Here is a 27,356-nt window from a genome sequence, read left to right as displayed (position 1 = left end):
ATGGCGAGCGAAGCGAGCATGACGGCTAGTTTCTAGATAAAATTGTAGTAAAAATAGTCCATCTATTGATTGAATAGGCCTATTGCTCGCTCAGCAATTTCAGATCATTGGTATCGAGTTTTCATTGATAGAACCAGCATTCATTTCACATGGCAGAGCTGACTCCTTTGAAACAAATTCTGACAGCTAGAAACAAAATAAAAGAATGCCAATGTCATTGTTCTTCATGTTCTTTATTGTTCTTCTCCAGCAAAAGCTACGACGTCATGTTTTTAGACAAGTTAATAATCCTAAAAGCTTTTCGTCTCTGTTATTTTTGCAACGACAGCAGAAAACCTACGCGCCAGACTGCGATACAAAACACATGTTTTCTTTTGAATCAGCCTCAACTCAAAACATGTTTTTTTATTTCGATTCAGCTTTAACTGAAACATGTTTTTTCTTCCGACACACTCGCAGTCAAACATGTTTTTTGAAATGTTTTCGGTGCGTCAAAATACATTTGATAATCACTTTCTACTCGACAAAAATGCGATTTTACACTGAGGAATTCAGGTTTATTTTGTTGTATGTATTTCAAACGAGAAGTGAATTGTGAAGGATTATGGTAATTTGAAAGAGGGAGGGTCATTGATGTTTGAATATTTGGGTGGTATTTCTCTAATGACCGGTTTCCGAGCTCGGTATTTAGCTAAGTTCTAGACTTTAGACAGTGGAGTCAGAAAATTGGCTTTCCAAAACGGGGCGTAGTCACAGTCCACGTTTGAATTAAATTTCGAAAAACTAGAAAATTGAACACAAAATTAAATAAAGAGAAATAGTGTAAAGTTTCAGCTATTTTGAATTATTTAGGAATGTTTCATTTCGTCAGGGAGAAACGTTTACACTAGTAGTTCTGTGAACAGCAGACTTCACGCAGTATTCTCATCCACATGTACTACCTGATTGAAACTATAGACCTTATGGAAATACAGCAATAGACTGGCTTCTCCACACATCTGTGTAATCACTTGTCAGCTGATTATGATGAATAATAATTCTATAGTCTGATTTTTACTCCAATATTGGCGTATGAAGGAGGCTCCTTTTTCCTTTTATATTATCCTTGAAATGCAAAATTTCCAAAAACCTTGTATATACGTCGACGCGCAATTAAAAAAGGAACATACGTGTCAAATTTCATGAAAATCTATTACCGCGTTTCGCCGTAAATGCGCAACATATGAAAACATATAAACATTTAAACATTCAAACATTCAACATTCAAACATTCAAACATTCAAACATTCAAACATTCAAACATTCAAACATTCAAACATTCAACATTCAAACATTCAAACATTCAAACATTCAAACATTCAAACCTTCAAACATTCAAACATTCAAATATTTAAACATTAAGAGAAATGCCAAACCGTCGACTTGATCTTAGACCTCACTTCGCTCGGTCAATATTATAGAAATGAGAAAATAAAGATTATCATAAAAACTGTGACTACGCCCCGTTTTGGAAAGCCAATTATCTGACTCCAGCTTTGTACGACTCTGTGACTCCAACATTCTGAGAAGGACCATAGGATTCTGATTTTTTTGGAACATTTATATAAAGATTTAAATATTTTCAAATATCTGACCATAAATTTGTGATTGGAGTCATATCAATTTTGGAATTAGCCAAGTTAAGGTGCAAAATTCTCTGTGAAATATTTCAACTTTTCAGGGAGAAAACGCAAACAACATCATGCTGGAAGTAAAATTAATCTCCCTTGAGAATAATTCAAATCTTTATAAATATTGGATGGAAAGACTAAGAATTGTCAAAAAAACCACAGAAACTGAGTTTCTCAGAGATTGACAATGGTGTAATAACCGAAACCGGTCTTTCTAAGTATCAATAAATCTGTGGTTTTTTTTCGACAATTTCTTAGTCTTTCTCATTCAATATGAATAATACCACAATATCAACTTCTCAACTACACAAAAAGGAACTCTATATAAATGTTCAAAAGAAATCAGAATCCTATGGTCCTTCTCAGAATGGTATAAGTACAAACATAAGAGGTAGTATGACACCTAATTATGAATATCTGACTCCAGCTGTCATGAACTTAGCTAGATCCGGAGCTCGGAAATCGGCCCTTAATGATAAAGGTTCTCTTTAATATGAACTTTGCGTTCCTATAAACTATTCAAAGATTTATTTTCATTGTGGAGGTAGAAAGGATAGCGATATGCGCTTTGTGGAATGATGGACAAGGATAGCAACACCAATGTTGATCAAATACTGCCATTATACGTGGACCTCAATATACAGTACCAGCAAATGAATAGACTACTAATGAAACATATCGCTTGATGAAGTGTAATGTAGCTGCAGATTTATTAAACATTGATGCCGACTCCGTGCAATTTGGTTGAAATGTTTGTTCACTTGGAATAGAATTCGTCGTCCAAAAAAATGTAATGTATATTCTAGTTGCATCGACAGGCAATTTAAAAATGTAATTTCGAATTTGGAAGCAATTTAAAACTGCAATTTGGAATTCACACCCGGGCTGGGCTAAATTATTGAAAGATTTGTTGGAAAAGAAGATGAGGAAAATGAGAATTCGTCATACAGAAAAATGTTATACATATTCTATAGTGAGGTCCTCGTTATAATGACAGTGTTTGATTAACTTTGATGTTGCTATCCTTGTCTATCATTCGACAAAGAAAGTATTACCAAAGAGAAAGAATAGCATAAGTAGATATCCCATGGTATAGGGCGTTTATGTCGCAACTTTTACTGTTATCTCAAGCGATAGTCCACGTAGTTCTTTCCTGTTAAGCTTTATGACGCTGGTAGTCTCTCATATTGGGCCGTTCATACACTCTCACCCCAACAAAACAGTAAAAATCGACAATAATAGACAGCAATCGGCTTGAGATAACAGTAAAAGTTGCGACATAAACGCCCTATACCATGGGATATCTACTTACACTATTGTTTTTCTATGGTATTACTATCCATTTATAGCTCGGCAACGATGCCAAATCTGTTTTTGGCATTGTAGAAATAAAATTAATTAATGCAGAGGCAAGGCAACGCTGTTCTCCTATCTTTCTCCACTGCCATTATAACGTGGACCTCATCATAGCATTCAACAAGCATTGCTGTATATTGTAGAAACTGAGGAAATTCATCCAATGAGCATGCAACTTTAGTTCGTATAAAATTAGTTGAGACTTGGCTCTACATCCGAAGAAATTGCAGTGTTATAGAAATAATAGCTATTTTATGGTGGCACACCATTCATACGCTATCCTTTAAACTGTTGAAAGGCCAAAATACGTTCTTCCTACTACTTTTGACAACTGGAGAAATATTTTAAGTATATCTGAGATACTTTCTCGCTTTCACCACCCACTTCATCTTTTGAAACAAAAAGGTTCCTAGATATCGAAAATTTTATATTTTCTGCTGGAGATGTCTCGACATTGACGAACAAAATCATTAATAAAAGAATTACTATGGGTCGGATGAAATTGATCCAGACAATAATAGAAACGAGACATTCTTTCCGCTATTTTATCCAAAACTCTTACCTATTACGACGCCCTCTATATTCTGAGAGCAGTGATATTCAAAAGAGAAACATTTTTTAACTATGTTTGAATGTCATCGAAAATATTGTATTTCGTTTTGATCCTTCAACCCTAAAATCTTTTCAGCACTACTGGGATATCGGGGAAAATGTTCTACATCCTGTTCTGAGGTTGAATTAGAAACTGTGAAAGTTGCAATTTCACACAATTTGGCAACCCTGTAATTTCTATGTATGGAGGGCAAAGTATTAACCTATTTTATAAAAACTTTGATAATTATGTATTGATAAACCAATATTAAATATGTAGTACCCTTTTTATTTAAAACATTTCAACGACTAGTTTCGGCCTACATTCGCCATTTTCAAGTAAAAAGTAAAATAGCCAAACTAGGTCAAACTAGTCGTTGAAATGTTTTAAAGCTTTAAATGTTTTAAATGAAAAGGGTGCTACAGTTATATATTGTTTTTATTAATTTGAATAAAGCAGCCATACAAATAAGTGATTTTATAATATGTAGATATGCTTATTCTATGACTTTTTCTACTTTATTTCTCTTTCCAATTCTTGGATTCTCCATTCCGTTTCTCTATCACTCTCTCTGATTTCTGAATTCTCCTTCCCTTTTCACAGTTATGCGGTCTCCGGCACGAAAACCTCAACCTGCTGCATGGTTGCTACGTGGGATCAGGGGAGGTGGCTCTAGTCTCGGACTTCTGTCAGAGGGGATCCCTGGAGGATGTCCTGGTCAAGGATGTCATCAAACTAGACTGGAGCTTCAGGCTTTCACTGCTGACTGATCTTGTTCGGGTGAGAGATATTGTCATAAAATCTTTCTTGAAACATGTGAACTTATTATAGAACCATACTAAACTGAAAATAAACTCAAATAATAATTAAGGACTGAAAATTCAGCTGACTGAATCATAACAATTTTTCTTATGCACTTTCAATGTTATTCTTATATCCCGAAAAAGGACGAAGGAGTGAGTCAATTTTGTTGTCCAACGAACTTGACCTGTAAAGAGGTTCGAAGAATACGTGTTCAAAATTTGAAGCTGATTGATCAATTCTTGCTAAAGTTATTGTAGAACATACAAACAGACGGACAACGACTTTGGCCTTAAGAAAGTCAAAAGTGAGAACTCACTAACACTCGTTCAATTAGGGACTGAACATTTTGTGAAGTGAACAACTACAAGACTCAACCTATTTTGGACTATGTGTAACCATAGATAAAGAATAAGCGTAAAACCTATATTTCTTGTCTCTGGTGTAACCTTATCTAAATTTGGGAGAGGAATAGCACAAGGCTACCTCATTTCTTTCTCTCTCTATCATTTTGATAATGTGTTTATTGTATCAATAAATAAACTCTCGGACTATGTGTAACCTTATCTAAATTGGGGAGAGGAAAAGCACAAGGTTACCTTATTTTTCCTCTCCCTATCATTTTGATAATGTGCTTATTGTATCAATCAATAAACTTTCGGACTATGTGTAACCTTATCTGGGAGAGGAATAGCACAAAGTTACCTTATTTTTTCTCTCCCTATCATTTTGATGATGTGCTTATTGTATCAATCAATGAAGAATGAAAAGTAGGATAAGAGAGTAAGTATACTTGACCAGCAAGTGCTGCGATCTAGTGGCCACTTTTGAAAACGCTTCAGAAACACCTTTAACTATCGACCAATCAGGAGAAAGTAGGGAAAGTTTGGAAACCTGTCAAAATCTGGAGCTTGCTTGTGATTGGCTCGTCATAGATAGGCCTAAAATCGATGTTATCGACGTAATAATGAACACAAGAAGTGTTTCATAAGCGTATTTAAGTCGATTTCATGTTGTTCTCTAGCTCAAATTCAACATTATTATCTTCAGTACCGATAATTGAATTAATTTTGTGCAATATTGGATAAACTTTTTTCAAAATTACTTAGTGTGGGTTGCACAAAAGTCGGTTGAATTTTAATAGTATTTAATTCAACCAGAACCAATCATAGAAGAAGCTTTTTTTCGAAAAAGCCTTCTCAAAAAGCCGGTTGAATTCCAATCGTGATTAATTTAACGAGAAGCGTTCTTTTCAAAAAATCCTTCTCTGATTTGCTTTCGTGAAATTAATCAAGATTTGAATTGAACCAGTTTTTGTGCAGCCGCCAATTAAATTCTTAGATTCTCTTCACTACTTACTGTAATAACTTGAAAGGCATATCAATATTTATTTATTATTATTTATACGTGGATACGATAACAAATCATATGATATGATTGGGAAGGAAAACAGGCTTGGCCCAAAACTATCCATTCCCAAATTTTGATTACATGTCCAAAAAAATAGGTTATGTTTGTTCTGTAAGGTTCAAGGTCAACTTTCGTCCAAAAATAAATATGAGATACAAATTTTAATTTAGAAAAATTAAAACACCAAATTATAGTTAAATATTACACTTAATTATCACTGCACATTGTATTAATTAAGTTATTTTATGAATTTGAAGCCAAAAATACACACAAATTCTCACTAAGAACAGCTGAACATAAAAGACTAAAGATAAAAATTGTTTTATCAATATCTATAATAAGTACTATTTTACTACTATAATAGCAATAATACTTTTTAATGTTTGAATTTGATAATAATTTGTACTTTCCAGGGTCTAAGGTACCTGCACTCAGTGCCGGAAGGTGTCACGGACGTCTGACGTCACGCAACTGCGTCATAGACGGACGATGGTGCTCAAAATCACTGACTACGGTCTCGGCTCATTCTTCGCCAAGCAGAATGTTCCCATACCACCAGCCACTGCTAGAGGTTAGAAAATAATAGTTTATACGTGATAATAATAAGAATGGATGTCTAAAATCATGGTCATGGTCTATCTTTAAGGGCCGAGCCACACAAAGCGTCTTTTAAGGCGAGTCGGCAGCCCTGCCGTGCCGTCTCATTTTAAAAATAATGAGAGCATGAAAAGCTCTCAAAAAATGAGAGCATGAAAGCCTCATGTGGCTTGGTCCTTAAGCCTCAATTTCAGAGATCAATTCAATTTTTCCATGCATTGAATGCATGGAGCTGGATTCTCACAAATCAGTATCAGTGGAAGTGACCGGTACAGTAGGAATATAATCACCATAGGCTGAAATGGAACTATTCATACTCGCTCGGCCGGGCTCAGTGTGAATAGTCCCATTAAAACTCATAAGAATAATAATAATTAGACTGTTTATGAGAATCCAGCTTTTTGTACCGGTTGCACAAAAGCCGGTTAAATTTTAATCGTGATTAATTCCACGAGAATCAATCAGAAAAGCCGTCTCATCAAAAAGGCCTTCCCTGATTGGTTCTTGCGAAATTAATCACGGTTAAAATTTGTGCGACTGGGCCTAAGACTTTCATTTCAAAATGTCATTTCAGTTCAGGTTGTTACTTCAAGAATTCAATGAAATCATTCGAAATTGTTAGAGCCACTGCTTGAGATTCAAGCTTCTCCATTTATACTCTATTATCAAACATGGAAAAGAATAAAATTCTACAGATGGATGTAGCGCTTATCAAATTTCCATCTAGCTGTTTACCCTGTTGTCAATATTTGCAGTAGCAGAAGTCTTCGGGGTGAATTACAGCATTTAATTTAGATTTCCGTTTAATAATAATTAAAATAAAATTGATAATCATGGATTAGGAATACCACAACCTCGGTACATTCTTTTATTCCATCACTAGTAGGTAACCCGTGCTTCGCAAGGGTCTGTTTTAAAACTGCAAAATGAAAACTTGACGTAATGAAAAATCGAAATTTGAAAATAGGCCTATAACCATCCTCGGTTTATGAAGAATCTATATGCAAAATTTCAAATTAATCAGTTGAGTATATTTCAGACGTGATGATGCGTCAAACATAATTCCCTATTCCTTACGTGTATAAGCCAGTTCTTTCCTTTATTATAGTATAGAAAACTGAAGAATACATAATACTTGGAAACCTCACAGAATTATATTGATTTTTCCGATATATCAATAACTTTTAGTTCGATTAGGATCCTCCTCAATTTGAATCAGGCAGCCTTTTGTTCTCCCAATTCCAAACAAAATACCTGAAATACTCGTTTCACTGGGAATTCGTGTCTGATAGTACATTATAACTGAAGTATATGAATTATTACTTATTTTATTGTGATCTATTCATGTTTTTCTTATGAAATTAATTATAGGCCTACAGCATGAAGACTATGTCCAATATTCATTTGTACTGGTGGCAAAATTTTACATTAAAATAATTATTTGATAAAATCCAAGTTCAATAGTAATGAAAACAAATTCCTTCAAAAAATAATTGATAATAATACGTTTCGAAGGAAAAAGTTAAGAACAAAAAAATGGGAAGCATCGGGGATTCGAACCGATAAACCATCGCTCCATAATCAAGCGTTTTTACCGCTGCGCTACATAGACGTTCGAAAATAACAGTCTTATAACCGGCTCATAAAAGACACACTTTGGGCTATGGAACTTCATGTAGCCTACGGTAGCATAGATGAATTTGAACATTAATTCTGAAAAATCTAGAAGGAAAATTGAAATTTGGGCTTCCAGGTGCACGAGATTGATATTTTTAGAATATATGTTCAAAATTTGGAGATCTAAATCATTCCCGTTTTTCCGGTATGCAATCCACAAGTTGATGCGAACAAACGAACAAACACAACCCTACTCTCTCTTATTATATAGATGTGTATTTTTTACAACTTATATAATGTACCTCAGGCTTTCAATTATAATCTATACAAGTCTAAAGGCAAGCGCACACATCAGCAGACGGACGTATGCAAACAGACGGATGATACATCCCTCCCCAATTGTTCAGCAGACATAGACGTCCATCTGTCTGCTCACATCTGCATGCTGCTTGATCATTCATAAATTTCTTCAATTTTTCTCTACATCTATGTTTCAGATCTGCTATGGACAGCTCCAGAGCTGCTTCGTAATGATGAACTGCGCATGCGTGGTGGAAGTCAAGCAGGCGACGTGTATAGTCTGGCAATAATCATGCAGGAAGTGGTGGTGCGAGGGGAGCCTTTCTGTATGCTCTCTCTCACTCCTCAAGGTAATCTAACAGATATTTCAAAAATGAAGATTAATAATTTCTATCTTTCTTCAGATATAAATACCAAAGCAAAATGAAAGATTATTATAACAAAGCATATATTTTATCTATTCATTTATATCAGAACATATAAATGTTCTGATCAGAAGTGATAGTGTTTCAGGACGGAATACATGGATCAGTTTTCTCAAATAGTATATTTCGCACCTAGAGCAGAAAATGAGATTTTTCCGGCTCGAAATCGGTTTTCAAGTCCGAGACCGTAGGCCGAGGACTAGAAAAGATCGAGAGCCGGAAAAACATTTTTGCCCGTGGTGAGAACGTTATTTTTCGCCACACACAAAAATAAACAATATGTATATGAGAATAGTTGTTTACTAAGCACTTCCAAAAGCAGAAGTGAAGGTGATAGCTCTAGCAAATCTGAGGCAAACTGAAAATCAGGAAATTGTCCAAGTATTTTTATTTTTTTATTCTTTATTTTGATCTGTCTAAATAACCTAAAAGATGATGTTCAATTATGGGGAGGTGAGTTTATACTTTTTTACTCTTTCAAATGACAATAAGATGATATTATTATAATTTTTTTAATTATTGAACAATGAACACAAATAATGAAAAGTTTTTTGATTAGCTGTTTTTTGATCACCTTTCTCAGTTCCATGTTAGCAGCTGGAAAGGGTACTCTTTCTGGCCTAGGCCGGAAGAAACCTGTTCTGACGTCAGACGAGAGTCATCTGCAAACAATGTCTTTCAGATCTACGTAGGGGCTGGAAAACAGCTGCTTTCTGAGCAGTGTGACGAAAATAAATTTACAGGTCTTCTTCTCCAGCGCATTCCCTGGGAGCCTCTATAGTGAGGTCCAGGTATAATGGCAGTGTTTGATTAGCAAGGTATTGCTATCCTTGTCTATCATTCAACAAAGCGGATAGCGCTATCTCTTTCTCGCTTTGCTCTGTCGCCAGATCGTCTTTTAACAATGTAGAAATAATGATTAATTAAAAAAAATTCATCCAAGGCTGGTCACACACCGATTAGTCAAGACAAGACTAGTCACGTTTAGTCACAATACTTCACATTGCTGCTTATGACGCTACTCACACTGATTAGTCATTGCAATTAGACATGACTCCATAAGCAACTATGAGAAATATTGTGGCTAAACGTGACTAGTCTTGTCTTGACTAATCGGTAACTTGTGACCAGCCTTAGTTATGAAAATTCATTATGAAATTATAAAAAAATATGATTTCTTGCTCATAGAATATATTTGATTATTTTAAACGAGAATGAACAGTTAATATTACCTACATCAATAAACCTGTATCAGCTACCGTCTATAGAAGGCATTGACAAGACAGAGGATCGGCAACGTTGTTCTCCCATCTTTCTCCACTGCCATTATAACGTGGACCTTACTATAGTTGTGTATGAATCGAAATAATTTATTTATTTATTCATTTATATTTCTACAAAGTAGCACTGATTGGGAGAGAAAAACTAAGGATACTCCTTGTACTATTTCTCTCCCAAATTTAGATAACATTTTAAAAGTCCAAGATAGGGTTATGGTTTCACTTTTCTAAAATTTAGTCCATTTTCACTAAAAAAACAACGAAAACTAAGAATTTTAAATTTTGATGGTTAAAAACAGAATAAAAAACAAAAATATCACACTCAAATCGCAATTAATAATAATACTCATATGGCTTTTTTTGGTGGGGAGTCCCTGGCGGAAGTTCCACCTCACCTCAATATATCATTCAAGCCGTCAATGGGCCTTACGACTGTCATACTTCAGCCGGGACCGACAGTTTATGAATCGAAATTGGGGAAAGGAACAGTTTTGGGCTGTGCATGTTGGTCCCTCCCCAATTATTTCAATAAATTGTGTTTTGTGTATTCAATTCAATTCAATTTATTCCACCAAAACACAGACAACAGTACAAAGATGTGACAATCAGAAAAAATAATTATTATTATTATTCTAAATATCTATATCAACTATCTGAAAAATACGGCTGGAGGTAAAGAACTACTGGCATAAGTGAAACACTTGTTCGCCAGTAGGTGTAGAGTTTTAACTGTTTCTAAATCTTAAACTAATAAATTAAAATGGAATCTTTCTATTGGAACGTGTATAATAAATATAATATGATAGTGTATAATTATAGATATGATCATACAAGGCTGACGATATGTTTCAGCGTGTGTACCAGAGGCTTTAGCCTATAGAGTAAATATTGATAAATATGTATGTAAATTTACATAAATATTGATATTCATCTACAGCACAATTTCATATTTTTATTCTAAATTTTTTACAGAAATAATAGAGAAAGTGAAGCACCCGCCACCCCTGATTAGGCCATCGGTATCCAAGGGCGCCGCCCCTCCAGAAGCCATCAACATAATGCGCCAATGCTGGGCCGAAGCACCTGAAAGCAGACCACATCTTGATTCCGTCTACGATCTGTTCAAAACACTCAATGATGGAAGGTAACTATAGCGAGGTCCACGTTATAATGGCAGTATTTTATCAACATTCGTGTTTATCCATTACTATACATTACCTCTAAATATGTATCTGTTTTAATATTATTATTATCCAACAAATTGATATTATATCTCCAATCAAAACTGTGTCCCCTGCTGGAGAGAATTTAGAGCATTAATTTGAGCTTTATTCGATAAAGCGTTGAGAAATTGATTATAGAATAAACATTTTATAGTGAGGTCCACGTTATAATTTCGAGCTCAAAATTTAAGTGATTTTATTCTATATTTTGTGAATATTTGAAGTTTGGTTTTTGTTTTAACGGAAGTTTCATTATCAATTTATCTAAATTTGAAATTCTTTGTTTTATTCTGATTCATAGTTTCAGATTGAAGATTTGGTGTTGAAGTGAACATAACCTACATAATATTTGGACGATTTGTGACAAAATCAGGAAATTGAAGAAGTTTTGGGCAATAGCCTGTTTTTTCTTTTCCGACTATTGTATTGTTCGCTCTATCTAATAAATAAATAAATAAATAAATAAATAATGGCAGTATTCGATCAACATTGGTGTTGCTATCCTTTTCTAGCTCCTCAACGTTGCTAGATCATTTCCCACTTTTCTTCTGAATAGAACTGCTATAGTGGGGTCCACGTTATAATGGCAGTGGAGAAAGATAGGAGAAAAACGGTACCGATCCTCTGTCTTGTCAATGCCTTCCATGGACGGTATCTGATACATGTTTATTGATGTATTCTTAACTAAAGATGGAATTTCCGTCAAGCTGTTCACCCTGTTGTCAATATTTGCAGTAGCAGAAGTCTTCGGGGTGAATTACAGCATTTAATTTCAATAATAATAAGTAATATCAACTGTTCATTCTCGTTTGAAATCATCAATCATATTTTATTAAACAATAAATTATAATTTTCAATAATTTCGTAATGAATTCACATAATTGAAATATTTCGAATATAATATAACGTTGCCGATCCTCCGTCTTGTCAATTCTTCTATAGACGGTACTGCAACTGATACAGAATAATTGATGTAATATGTATATTATATATATATATATAAATATATTTTATTGAAATGATATTTTTCAATAGTCTCATAATGAATTTGGAATATTTCGTAAATTACTTTTTTATTCTACATTCTTAAAAGACTGTTAATCCACTGACTGACCATATTTTGTTAATCAATTATCAATTATTCTAAATTGTTGAAAGACGATCTGGCAACAGAGCAAAGCGAGAAAGAGATAGCGCTATCCGCTTTGTTGAATGATAGACAAGGATAGCAATACCATTGCTAATCAAACACTGCCATTACAACGTGGACCTCACTATAGTAAAATTATAATTCTATAATTAGTTTATCAAAGCTTTATCTAATGAAGCCTTCACTTTTCAAAGTTTATCAGATAATTTTGTTGAAGGTTTATTGATTCACACGGATTTTATGACGTAGGGTTATTGATTTTTTCAGGCTAGAGAAGTTCAAAATAGATAAACGAAGAAAGAATCTTTCAAATATAAGAAATGAAGCAAGAAGCAAATAACAATACATTAGTTCGCATTTCAATCACATAATTATCTATCTATTTTATTGTACGAATGACGCTAAATTAGGAATATTTGTATACATTTTCTCTTCGCAATATTTGAAAATAGATATGTGGTTGTTGGCATATAATAATGTTATTTAGTGAACTGCCACAAACTTGGGCAGAAGCTCAGCTTCATTTGTTAGAAAGAAAGAAGTTATATTTTTGGTTAGTCAAAAATCCGTTTTATTCACTTGACGAGTATTTTGAACTTGAAACTCATGACCTTTAGCTCTAAATAATGTAAAGTATTGTGAAGTATTGACTTAATAATATTTTGTGAATTTAGAAAATAATTGTCAATTTGACGTTGCTCATAACATTTATGTTTTACATCAATAAAATTATATTCATCTATTTAAATAAACTCTTCATTCTTCTTCTTCTTCAACGTACATTATGTCAGGGAATAGTTACCTTATTTTTTTCTCTCCCTATTATTTTGATAATGTACTTATTGTATCAATCAATAGAGAATAAACTCTGATAAAACTGAGGTTCTACCAGAGTTGACAATAGAAACCAATTCCACTCTTCAATAAAACTGTTTTTTGTTGAAATATAATAATAATAATATCTTGTGACCTGGCTGGCTGAGGTCTGGTGTCAGAGTTTTCAGGTCGCAACTGATCAATTTCAGGGCTACTGACATTACCTAACGACTGCAGCTTTTCAGGCAGCCGGGACCGACGACTTAACGTGTCCATCCGAAACATGAGAGTGGCCTGAGATAAATATTTTACCCGGGCCGGGATTTGAACCCGGTCGTCTGAATCATAAAGCCAGCATCTGATCCACTCGACTACGGCCACTCTTGAAATTTTGTTGAATTTTGCAGCTCAATTGCTCCAAATATAATAAAAAAATTGAACATCTCATAAACACAAGTTCAAGCATGAATAAAATTGAGTTTACTCTCGAATGAAACAGAGGTTTATATCAAATTCTGCATTTCAGTAGCAAAATCGAATAAAATGAAGTTTAAACATCGAATAAACTCAAGTTTAAACTTGAAAAAAGACTGAGTATAAACTGCAGAGTTTGTGTTCAGTAACAAAAGAACGGAGGTTCTTGTTGAATTTAACTGCAGTTTGATAGTAAAATTGAACAAAACTAAGTTCAAGCTAGAATAATGAATAAAACTGAGTTCATAGTCGAATGAAACCGAGGTCTCTATCAAATTCTGCTGTTCAGTAACAAATCGGATGAAACCAAGTTTAAACATCAAATAAACTCAAGTTCAAACTTGAAAAGGCTTACATTCTGTAGAACTCTGCATTTTTTAGTAGTAAATCAAACAAAATCAAGTTCAAGCTAGAATAAATGAATAAACTAAGTTCATACACGAATGAAACTAAGGCTCCTATCAAATTCTCAAATTATGCAGTTCAGTAACAAAATTGAATGAAACCAAGTTTGAGCATCCAATAAACTCTAATTCAAACATGAATAAAACTGAATTTATACTCGAATGAAACCGAGGTTCCTATCAAATTCTGCAGTCCAGTAGCAAAATCTAATAAAACCAAGTTTAAACATCAAATAAACTCAAGTTTGAACTTGAAGAGACTTATATTCTTGTTAATTCTGTAGTTTTTAGTAGTGAAATCGAACAAAATCAAGTTTTAGCTAGAATACATGAATAAAACTGAGTTTATACTCGAATGAAACCGAGGTTCATATCAAATTTTGCAGTTCAGTAACAAAATCGAATGAACTTGAATAAAACCATAGAGAAACAATAGCGTAAGTAGATATCCCATGGTATAGGGAGTTATGTCGCAACTTTTACTGTTATCTCAAGCCGATAGTTCATGTAATTCTTTCCCGTGAAGCTGTGTGACACTGGTAGTCTCTCATATTGGTAGAGAGTTAGTGGGAGGATATTTTTTATTCTTCCCAAAGAATGGACATTGATATGTCCAAAGCTCCGCCAATTTATGTAGATGCATAACAATATGATTATTATCTATAGTTATTATATTACAAATTGCTTTTTCATATCATATACAGTTCTATAGTTATTTTCCTAGTCTATATTATTAAATTCATCTATAATTTTGCTGTATTGTAAGCTATGTATATAAGTGTATAAGCCAGTATATATTGTAATCTACATAAATAAAGTACTCAATCAATCAATCAATCAATATTGTGCCGTTCATACACTCTCACCCCAACAAAACAGTAAAAATTGACAATAATCGTCAGTAATCGGCTTGAGATAAACGTAAAAGTTGCGACTTTAACGCCTATATCATGGGATATCTACTTATGCTATCGTTTCTCTATGATAAAACCATAGATGAAGGATGAGTAAGGATAAGGATACTATATATTCTTGTCTCTGATAAAACTGAGGTTCTTGTTGAATTCTGCAGTTTGGTAGTAAATCGAACAAAACCAAGTTTAAGCTAAAATAAATGAATAAAACTGAGTTTATACTCGAATGAAACCGAGGTTCATATCAAATTCCGCAATTCAGTAGCGAAATCGAATAGAACCAAGTTTGAACATCGAATAAACTCTAGTTTAAAAATGAATAAAACTTAGTTTATACTCGAATGAAACCGAGGTCTCTATCAAATTTTGCAGTTCAGTAGCAAAATCGAATGAAACCAAGTTTAAGCTTGAATAAAACTGAGTTTATACTCGAATAAAACCGTGGTTTCTATTAAATTCTGAAGTTCAGAAGCAAAATCGAATAAAACCAAGTTTAAACTTGAATAAAACTGAGTTTATACTCGAATGGAACCGAGGTTTCTATCAAATTCTGCTGTTCAGTAAGACAAAATGAATGAAACCAACGTTAAACTTGAATAAAACTGAGTTTATACTCGAATGAAACCGAGGTTTCTATCAAATTCTGCTGTTCAGTAACAAAATTGAATGAAACCAACGTTAAACTTGAATAAAACTGAGTTTATAACTCGAATGAACGCAGGTCTCTATCAAATTCTGCTGTTCAGTAACAAAATTGAATGAAACCATGTTAAACTTGAATAAAACTGAGTTTATACTCGAATGAAACCGAGGTTTCTATCAAATTCTGCTGTTCAGTAACAAAATTGAATGAAACCAAGTTTAAACTTGAATAAAACTGAGTTTATACTCGAATGAAACCGTGGTTTATATCAAATTCTGCTGTTCAGTAACAAAATTGAATGAAACCAATGTTAAACTTGAATAAAACTGAGTTTATACTCGAATGAAACCGAGGTTTCTATCAAATTCTGCTGTTCAGTAACAAAATTGAATGAAACCAACGTTAAACTTGAATAAAACTGAGTTTATACTCGAATGAAACCGAGGTCTCTATCAAATTCTGCTGTTCAGTAACAAATTGAATGAAACCAAGTTTAAACTTGAATAAAACTGAGTTTATACTCGAATGAAACCGTGGTTTATATCAAATTCTGCAGTTCAGAAGCAAAATCGAATAAAACCAAGTTTAAACTTGAATAAGACTGAGGTGCTTGTTGAATTCTGCTTGCAGTTTAGTGGTAAAATCGAACAAACCAAGTTTAAACTGGAATAAAACTGGGGTTTGTGGTGCTGTTGCAGCTCAGTGGCGGACAAACTGAAGGTTGGCGAGAAGGTGGACCGGAGGAATTCGAGGAGGTGACAATCTACTTCTCCGACATCGTTGGCTTCACTGCTTGTCAGCGATTTCCACTCCCTTCCAAGTGGTTGCTCTATTAACGAGCTCTATACACGCTTCGATGCCACCATTAATGCATACAATGTCTACAAGGCAAGCCATTATTTATCATTTTTTCCTTTCATAGTCTTTTCGTCTTCTTTTTCTTCAACCTTGTTTTCCTTGTTGATGTTCATCTTCTTGTTCTTCTCCTCTTCCTCCTCCAACTGATTCACCTCCTACTTCTTCAGTCGTCGTCTCCTTCATCAGTCGTCTTTCTCCTTCTCCGTCTTTCTCCTTCTCCTCTATCTCCTTATTCTACTCCTCCTCTTCTTCTTTTTTCATCTCCTCATCATCTTATTCTTTTTTCCCCTTTTCTGTGTTTTTCTCATGCACCTCCAACCGACTCACCTCCTCTTCTTTCTTCCTTTTATCGTCTTCTTTCTTCTTCTTCTTCTCCTTTTCCTTTCTTATTTTCTTCTTCTACTACTTCTTCTCCTTCTCATCCTTCTCCTGTCTTTTTTCCTGTTTCCGTCCCTTCTTCATCTTCTCCTCCTCCTTCTTCTTCTCCCTCCACCTCTTCACTTCCTTTTCCTTCTTCTCTACCTCTCCTTCTCTATCTTCTTCTTGTACTTCTTCCCTCATCCTCATCTTCTTATTTTTATCTTCTTCTCCTTCTCATCCTTCTCCTGTCTTCTTTTTCTGCTCCTCCTCCTCCGCATTCTCCTCCTCTCCACTTCCTTCTTCTTCTTCTTCTTCGTCTTCTTCTCTTCTTCTCCTTCTTCCTCTTCTTCTCTTCTCCTTCTTCTTCTTCTTCTCTTCTTCTCATCCTTCTCCTGTCTCCTTCTTCCGACATAAAAAGCTCCGCCAATTTATGTGGATGCATAACAATATAATTATTATCTATAGTTATTATATTACAAATTGCGTTTTCATATCATATACAGTTCATAATTATTTTCTTAGTCTATATCATGTAAATTCATCTATAATTTTGCTGTATTGTAAGCTATTGTATATAAGTGTATAAGCCAGTATATATTGTAATCTACATAATAAAGTACTCAATCAATCAATCAATCAATCAATCTTGTACTCCTCCCCTCATCTCCTCTTCTTATTTTTATCTTCTTCTCCTTCTCATCCTTCTCTCTCCTCCTTCTTTTCCTGTTCTCCTTCTCCGCATTCTTCTTCTCCTCCTCTTCTTCTCTTCTCTCACTTCTCCACTCCTCCTCCTTCTTCTTTTCCTTCCTCTTCTACCTATCTTCTTCTTCTACTTCTTCCTTCTTCTACTTCTTCCTCCTTTCTCATCTCATCCTTCTCCTGTCTTCTTTTCCTGCTCCTCCTCCTTCGCATTCTTCTTCTCCTCCTCTTCTTTCTCCTCCTCTCTTCACTTCTTCACTTCCTCCTCCTTCTTCTTCTTCCTCATCTACTTCTACCTCTCTCCTGTCCTCTTTCTTTTTCTCCTCTCTTCACTTCTTCTTCCCTTCCTCCTCCTTCTTCTTCTCTTTTCTCTTCTACTTCTACCTCTCCTTCTTCTGTCTTCTTCTTCTTCTTCTTCTCTTCTTTTCTTTTCCTCCTCCTTCTTCTCTCTTTTTTCCTCCTCCTTCTTCTTCTCCTTTTCCTCATTATTGGAATTGGCAGTATCGCATATTTAGCTTTTATTTTACCTTATGGAAAAATCCCACAATATCACTGTACATAAAAAGTCCCGGCTACCTAAAAAGCAGTCGTAGGTCATGTCAGAGGCCCTGAAATTGATCAGCTGCGACCTGAAAACTCTGACACCAGACCTGAGCCAGCCAGGTCACTCGATATTATTATTATTACTGTACATAGAGGGATTAATTATTCTATTGATTCTATAATGTTTGTTGTTCGGGTAGAAAAATTAGGAGACTTTATTCTACAGTAGATCTAATTTATTTTTCCTACAGTACGTGAAAAGTGGCCATTGCTGCACTGATTACAGAACGCAAGAATCACTTTTCCGCTCTAGTGCGGGAAAAATTTTTCTGCACTCCAGATTTGCAACATGGCAACGCAAAATACTTAGTAGGTATATGGAGCAACAGTGCAGCAAAATCAAAATGAAGTTGGTAACAGTGACTGCTGTGGCTGCTATAGTGAGCAGAGTTGCAACCAAGCACAACGCGCTAATTTAGTAGTATATATTATAACCAAGGACAACATGTTTATCCAATTTGACAATAAATTAAGGTTTTATCAATAATAAAATTACACAGAAAAACATTTGATGCATTTCAGGCAATTTTACCCTAATTACCCACTTTTCATATTCAATGGTAACTGTAGGAAAAACTTAATGTGAAATATGTGCGCAAAGTTCCGCTGCTGCACTCAAGAAACCATTCCGCCCTCGCCTACGGCTCGGGCGTAAACGTTTCTTTCGGTGCAGCAAACTGTCACTTTGCGCAACTAGTTGCACAAATAACCATTAGGAGACTAGTAGATTTTATTTTATTTATCAACTAGCTCAAATGTTTTGTTGTTGCAGGTGGAGACAATAGGAGACGCGTATATGGTGGTGGGGGGCTTGCCTGTGCGGGTGGCCGACCTGCTGAGCAGATAGCCACCATGGCACTGGACCTTCTGCATGAGAGTGGACAATTCCGCATCAGACTATCCCCGACACCCTCTCCAGATCAGGATGGCCTGCATACTGGTCAGTAGAATTCTTGAAGCTACTACACAAATTCACTAGAATAAGAGATTATGATTTCGGATGTGAACTCAGTCAACCAAGAGATCTTGGCCCATATGAGCCATAAATTTTACCAAACTAAGATTGATTAGCGTTCGTTAAGGTGCGAACAGACTGTCGCTCTGCTCCGCAACCGATAAATAAATAAATAAATAAATAAATTCTCAATCATCAGATAGTATCTGGCTAACAAATCAAGTAGGTGTAAAGTATATCATTCATTGTACGATATATTTCATATTATTCTGATCTGGGGTAATGCTCCTGGTGCTAAAGATGTCTTAAGGTGCGTACAGACTTTCGCTCTGCTCCGCAACCGAACGTCACTCCAGCAGAGCGATGATGATCGACCGGCGAGCACACAGTGGTTCGACGGGGAACGCGAGAAGATCTAACATCTTCCGTAACGTTCATGATGGGTGCGTGGGCGGAGCGACTGTGGTTCGATGGTGGTACGAGGGCGGTACGAGGGAGGAGCGTGCTCGGTGCGGGTTGGAAGAGCGTATAGTGTACGCAGCTTTAAATACTATAGCGATGTCACGTTATAATGGCAGTGGAGAAAGATAGGAGATCAACGTTGCCAATCCTCTGTTTTGTCAATGACTTCTATAGACGGTAGCTGATACAGGTTTATTGATGTAATATTAACTGTTCATTCACATTTAAAAAATCAATTATATTTTATTGATCAAGATATTACATTTTTCGATAATTTCGTGATGAATTTTATCAAGATGGAATTTTTGTTCATTAATTATTAATTTCACATGTTGAAAGTCAATCTGGCAACAGAGCAAATCGAGAAAGAGATAACGTTATCCGCTTTGTTTAATGATAGACAAGGATAGCAATACCATTGCTAATCAAGCACTGCCATTATAACGTGGCCTCACTATAGGATACTAGGAATGTAACTCATCATCAAAGACTGTTCACTAACGTTGACTCAATATGATAAATTCGACCATAGGCCATCTTCTGGTAAACGCGGCTTAACGTTAACCATTGACGTTTATCGCTGATCTTCTTGTATTTTTAGAGACTTGTTGTAATACATGCCTGTGCAACTAGATTGAATTTAAGTGAATTGAATTTGTTATTCACTTGTTTATAACTATTAATATATCTCATTCCTGTCAAATTTCGTGAGAATCTATTGCGGGTTGAATCTATAGCTGCGTTTACACCAAAGTTATTGACAAAATGTTTATTTTTCCGTCCTTATAGATTCTGTTATCCTATTATATTAAGCGGCAATTTCTGTATTTATATATCTGGTATTTTTTATATCTGGTTATTCATGTTTAACGGATCTCGAAAACGGCTCTAACGATTTCACGAAATTTGGAAATAGTAGGGTTATAATTAAAGATTCGATTGCACTAAGTCTATCCTTGGGAAAACTCGCTAAACGACATTAAAGGATAATTCATCCATTGCTGAAACAGCTGTGAATAGTAAAAAGTGAGTGAGCGAGTGAGTATGTAAAATAAAAATCTGGTGTGGCGCACTCACACAACTTTCCTTGCCGTTATGAAAATTGATCACCTGACGCTAGTATTCCCGCGCATCTCAAGTCTACTATTCAAAGATTTGAGCCAGCTGGTGACAGGGCAATAACGCTGAAGACACACATGAGGTCTGCTATCTCTTCATAGTGAATGATTTAATAGAATCAACAATAATTTGCAATAATTGAATAATCACATTTTCTCGAATTAAAGCTCATTTTCAATTTTAGGTGAAAATGTACTGAACTTAATTGTAGAGATTTTCATGCTCAATCTACTACACTTGATTTTTTTTGTTCCAATTGTATCTGAAACCTGATAATTGAGAATCTATCTGCATTGATGAGGCGGAGCTCCTGAAATTTGTACAGATATGAGACTGTGGCAGTTGATAGAGCTTATCGGACTATTTTAGTTATGAATTTGATCAAAATCGTTGGAGGCGTTCCGAAAAATCACGAAAAACCTGTTTTTGACAACCTTTTTCGCAATTTTAGCCGCCATCTTGAATTGCATTTGATCGAAATTGTTCGTGTCGGATCCTTATAGTGAAAGGACCTCATGTTCCAATTTCAAGTCATTCCGTTAATTGGGAGATGAGATATCGTGTACACAGACGCACATACACTCATACACACACACATACACAAATTCAAATTCAAATTGTTTTTATTCTGATTCAAAAATCAAATACATACAAATTTCAAATACATCAAACATCAAAAATGGAAATAAAATACAAAGTGCACTGAAGAAATTGTATAAAATATAATTTATGTAGTAAGGCTTTCTACGTGTATGATGTATTATGAAAAAAATCTGGTGTGGTTCACTCACACAACTTTCCTTGCTCATATTTGAAACTACGATCAGACTTCTGTATATGGTGTATATATAATTGTTTCAAAGTACTTTTTCTTGTGTGAATGTGAAATTCGATGATTTTTTTAGTCGTTATTTTTTAAAGTCGTCAAAACAGCTGTTCTACAGATGAAATATCTCGACTATGTGTTCTTTTATGAACTGCGCTACCTACCTACTCATGCACGAGAAGGAGGTTACTAAGTCCATTTCCCAAGGATGGGGTGGACCCCCCATTGGTTACCCAGAAAGGAAACTCATGCCAGTTGATAGAGCTGATAAATGACTATACAGGGTATGAATTTGAAAAAAATCGGTCAAGTTATTTTGAGAAATCGTGAAAAACATGGTTTTTTAGTAATTATCCGCCATTTTTTCCGCCATCTTGAATTGAATTTTATGAATTTCTTATTGTCGGGTCTCATGGGATGGGACCTTAAGTTTAAAATTTCAAGTCGATCGGTTAATTAGGAATGGTGTTATCGTGTCACAGACATACCACACACACACACACACACACATACACACACACACATACACACACACAGACCAATACCAAAAATCATGTTTTGGACTCAGGGGACCTTGAAACGATAGGGCAAGGAAAGTGAAAATATCGCATCCCAAAATTTATAAGATGGCATATAGCCAGCTGTGAAATATAAACACGATCGCATTTTAGAGAATATTGTGTTCTGTTATCAATAAATAAAAATAACGAGCGAAGCTCGGTGCCCCGAAATTTAGATTGAACGGAACCCATACCTACTATTACTATTGAGTAATAGTAGATTGACGGAACTCGGCAAACACATGTTAATCATGTGTGTGATAATTATGTTCAATCTAATAGAATCTATGAGAACGTAAAAATAAACATTTTGTTAATAACTTGGTGTAAACGCAGCTTAAACCATCAAGTTGAATGTTAGACCTCACTTCGCTTGGTCGATAAATACTTTTTACTTTCCTTGCCCTACTACCATAGGTAAGGAAAGTATTGCTTTCCAAAAAAAATTAAGGTACCCCAATTTCAAGTTTTCTATACGTTTCAAGGTCCCTGAGTCCAAAAACATGATTTTTGGGTATTGGTCTGTGGTGTGTAGTGTGTGTGTGGTGTGTGTGTGTGTGTGTGTGTGTATGTCTGTGAACACGATAACTCCATCCTAATTAACCGATCGACTTAATTCTAAACTAAGGTCCCTATACCATGAGGACCCGACAATAAGAAATTCAATAAAATTCAATTCAAGATAGCGGAAAAAATGGCGGATAATTACTAAAAAACCATGTTTTCACGTTTTTCTCGAAAAGGCTCTAACGATTTTCTTCAAATTTATATCATGGATAGCTATTATAAGTCCTATCAACTAGCATAAGTCTCATTTCTGGGAAAATTTCAGGAGCTCCGTAATATTCTTGAGAAAAATGGCGGAAAATGACTAAAAAACCATGTTTTTCACGGTTTTCTCGAAAACGGCGCCAACGATTTTCTTCAAATTTATACCATGGATAGCTATTTTTAAGCCCTATCAACGGCATGAGTTTCATTTCTGGGAAAATTTCAGGAGCTCCGTAATATTCTTGAGAAAAATGGCGGATAATGACCAAAAACCAGTTTTTCACGGTTTTCTCGAAAACGGCTCTAACGATTCTTCAAATTCAAGCCATGGGTAGCTATTCATAAGTCCTATCAAATGACATGAGTTTTTTCCTTGGAAAATTGCAGGAGCTCTGTAATATTCTTGAGAAAAAATGCGGATAATTACTAAAAAACCATGTTTTTCACGATTTTTTCAAAATAACTTGACCGATTTTTTTCAAATTCATACTCTGTATAGTTATTTATCAGCTCTATTAACTGGCATGAGTCTCCTTTCTGGGAAACTAATGGGGGGTCCACCCCATCCTTGAGAATGGACTTTGTAAACTCTTCTCGTGCATGAGGTAGGTAGGTAGAGCAGTTCATAAAAAGAACACAAAGTCGAGATATTTCATCTGTAGAACAGGTTTTGACGACTTTAAAAAAATGACGACTAAAAAAATCATTGAATTTCACAATTTACACAAAGGACAAAGTACTCTGAAAAAATTATATATACACATATACAAAAGTCTGATCGTAGTTTCGAATATGAGCAAGGAAAGTTGTGTGAGTGTACCACACCAGATTTTTTATGGTTGAATCTAAGTTATTTATTTAAACGTACTCATAAACCTATGATAATTTCATGAATTTATGACATTTTTCAGGACCCTGCTGCGCCGGCGTAGTAGGGCTCACGATGCCACGCTACTGTCTGTTCGGAGACACGGTCAACACAGCGTCACGCATGGAGTCGTCCAGCGCACCCTGGCGAATACATCTGTCAGAGGCCACGTTTAGGAGACTCAAGATGGCTGACGGTCCAGTTGGAGTACAGAGGGCGACCGAGATCAAGGGCAAGGGACGGAATGCCGACTTATTGGTTGCTGGGAAGGAAGGGTTTTGTAAACCTTACCAAGGTAATTACTTCAAGATAAGATTGATTAATTTGTATCATTGTAAAATATCTGTTCCGGTGAGAGCTTTGTGAACCAGGGTTTGTAGAAAGATACATCAATTTTGGACAATTTTGTAAATTAATTATATCTCTACATTGTGGAAGAACGATTGGCATCGGTGCGGAGCTATAACAGGAACGGATATATTTTTGTTTAATGATAGAGAATTATCTTACATAATTTATAGTTATTTTAGTTACATTTATTATCTTACATTAATTATAGTTATTTTAATTACATTTAACTCATTCATCTTACACACACTTCAAAATTTGAAGCATCTGAATTCAAAATCTACATTGTGAAAATAATTAATGATGGAAACATTTATGTAGTAGACAACTAATACTTAAAAATTTTGGAATATGTGTAGCCTTATCTAAATTTGGAGAAGAATAGCGCAAGATTGCCTTATGATGTACTTATTATATGAATCGAGGAAGAATAAATAGACCTTATTCCGGACCTCTTCCTCATAGACTCTAGATTAGTAGAAAAATCAAACTAGAAATAAAAACCTGGACATACAGTAACTTTTCCCATACAACGTATGAATCTCGAGATTTCTGCTCAAATACTGTTTGCAAGGCCAATTCTTCAGATACATCTGTTGAAAGTGGACTCGCTTACAATATTTTGCACATTTTTCCTTTTTCCCCACTTTCTTCTCCAATACTTCCCTTTCTTCTCCTCTTCACCATTCATTCCCTAATTTTATACCCTCTACCTGCCTATTACATGGAAACGATAGTTGGTTGGGTATTTTCCTCCATTCTTCCTTTTCAGCACACCCCGCCATGAAGCCTGTTTAGTATTTCATTGTAAACTTATTTTTGATTGTGATTTTTTGTGTTTTGATTTCTTTATGTATATTGTATTGTGTGATTTGAATAAAATTGATTGATTGAAAAAGTTACAAGATAACAATATGAAGAAACAAGTGGATACAGGCAATACAAAAAAAAAAAACAATAATATACAAAGAACGATCTGTGGTGCAGAATTCTGTTTATTTATTAATATTATTTTTGAATTTGTTTTTTAACAATTATTGAATCTGATTGTTAGTTTTAATGATACTCTCAACAACAGCTGTAAGTCATCTCACTCACTTTTGAGGGTGAAGTGTAAGAGAAGGCCGACTGCGTCCTAACTTCACCCTCCTAGGTCTAAAATAAAGACAGTCTAATATATTCTATTCTCTATTCTTGTTTTGCAGGCTGGATGAAACCACCCCTCTGACTCAAACAACCCTCTCCTCTCAGCCAGACCTCCCCGTCTCAGCCACCAGCTCTCCTGGACCCCCGGCTGCTAGACACCAGCGGAGGGGCAGGGGGCACCTCCCCCCACACGAGCACCCATCCCGCGGAAGTGGGGAGGCATCCAGCGACAGATGACCTTGAAGCCGGGGAACACGGGGGAGGAGCATTCCCAGAGTCCCACAGCTTCGTTTTCCCAGATCCCCGCAACAAGAGCTCATCATCCGACCTTGAATCTACAGGAATCTCCTTCATAGGAGGCGACCCTAAAGCAGCTCCGCCTCAAACTTATCCCATCGCAAGGCAGTACTCCGTAGAACCGGTCATGAAGACCTCAGTAGACCTTACAACCTCTACAGATGCCTTTCCCCAGCCACTGGGAGCATTTCCGGACAAACCGGAAGTACTTCCGGTCTAACCGGAAGTGGGATCACTCAGACCGGAAGTAACACCCCAAAAACCGGAAGTATTACTAGCAAACCATCCCTTAGACGACAGTTCAGCATTGATTTGGCTCCCGTTCAGCAGAGGGTGTGTAAGCAGAATTCAGCATGTGCTGATTTGGAGAGTATCAATGAATTGCCTCCGAAATCAGCTGATGATGTGAGGTCTAGTTCGGCATATTCGGTTTCATTTGAATCGCTCAACTGATCCCGGCTTTTGGTGTGGAGTCAGCGGGCCAGTTGGCTGAAGAGTAGGGAAGGGTCAAGGTCAGCAAGTACTGATTGAAATGCTCTAGATTCACACAATATTAGAATGATGATAATAGTTTACAAATATACCAATATTGCATTTCAGAAGAGACACACCTCAGTTTTATAACGAGAACAATATAAAGGAACAATACACAAATACAGAGTAGAAATACTGTAAACTTAAATGTTTAAGGATGTGCAAAGGCTAAGAATAAACTTTCTACTGATAATATTTTTTAAAGTTTTCCGATTCGTATACTATCAAGCTATCAGAATTGAAGTTCTCTCAGGAAAACATTTTTTTTCGATCATTACTTTTTGAGATATGAGCGCCTACAAGTTTAAATTTTTGTGCCAGAACATTTCAAGTTCGGTGGAAGATAAAACCAAAGACCTTAAAGAGATATAGACCCACAATGCCTATGCCTTCCCAATGATAACTCTTACTTGAAATTGAAGGCCGCCATTGGGGTATTTTAGCATGAGATATTATATCTATATATATTTGTAATACAATAGATCACAAAGGCATTGGTGGCATTGGTATGTAATAATCTTATGGGTTGCCCCCTCAATGGCGGATTTCAATTCCAAGTACGACACTAGCGCTGCATGTGAGTCTATGCATCTTTAAGGTCTTTGGATAAAACCATGAGATTTTAAGGATAGATTGATTCTTCATGGTATTGTTCATCCAATAAAACAACAATTCTCCGAGAATGTCATTTTCTGAGAAAGTTATTAAATTCACTAAAAATGACCAAAAATAACTTTTGGTTGAACAAATTCGGTCATTTTTAGTAAATTGAATAACTTTATCAAAAATTGATATTTTCAGAAAATTTTTGTTTTATTAGATCAACCATGAAGAATCTATCCTTGAAATTTCATAGTTTTATCTTTCATTGAACTCGAAATGTTCTGGCACAAAGATTTAAACTTTAGGCACTCATATCTCAAAAAGTAATGATCGAAGAAAAATGTTTTCCCGAGAAAACTTTTTAATTTTGATAGCTTGATAGTCTACAAATCGAAAAACTTTGAAAAATACCTATCACCAGTAGAAAGTTTAATTTTAGCCTTTGCACAGCCTTAAACAAGAGATATTTTGAATAATTGTTTCTGAGTTTATTATGTATTTGATGAAATTTGACATCAATAAAAGAACTCTTCATATTGAACATAAGCAACGAAAGAGAAATAATGAATCACTTTTTGTGTAGTTGAGAAGTTGATATTGTGGTAATTATTCATATTGAATGAAAAAGACTAAGAAATTGTCAAAAACCACATATTTATTGATACTTAGAAAGAC

The 27,356-nt window shown here is 35.3% G+C and overlaps 1 protein-coding gene across 1 annotated transcript; it reads left to right on the top strand.

Moving 5' to 3' along the window:
* On the top strand, positions 1-25,764 carry LOC120354098 (retinal guanylyl cyclase 1-like). The gene is given in 16 exon segments (XM_039440350.1): positions 1-24; positions 4,222-4,398; positions 6,243-6,267; positions 6,270-6,320; positions 6,323-6,400; positions 8,541-8,693; positions 11,021-11,192; positions 16,371-16,405; positions 16,408-16,461; positions 16,464-16,502; positions 16,505-16,560; positions 18,965-19,022; positions 19,025-19,132; positions 23,797-23,996; positions 23,998-24,048; positions 25,372-25,764. Coding segments are annotated over 16 exon segments (1,674 nt in total).
* Positions 25,765-27,356: the final 1,592 nt, after the last annotated feature.

Source organism: Nilaparvata lugens, chromosome 13, assembly GCF_014356525.2.
Source record: "Nilaparvata lugens isolate BPH chromosome 13, ASM1435652v1, whole genome shotgun sequence".
Taxonomy (NCBI): Eukaryota; Metazoa; Arthropoda; class Insecta; order Hemiptera; family Delphacidae; genus Nilaparvata; species Nilaparvata lugens.
The sequence above is the reverse complement of the archived record's forward strand: the minus strand, read 5'-3'. Positions and strand labels throughout refer to the sequence as shown.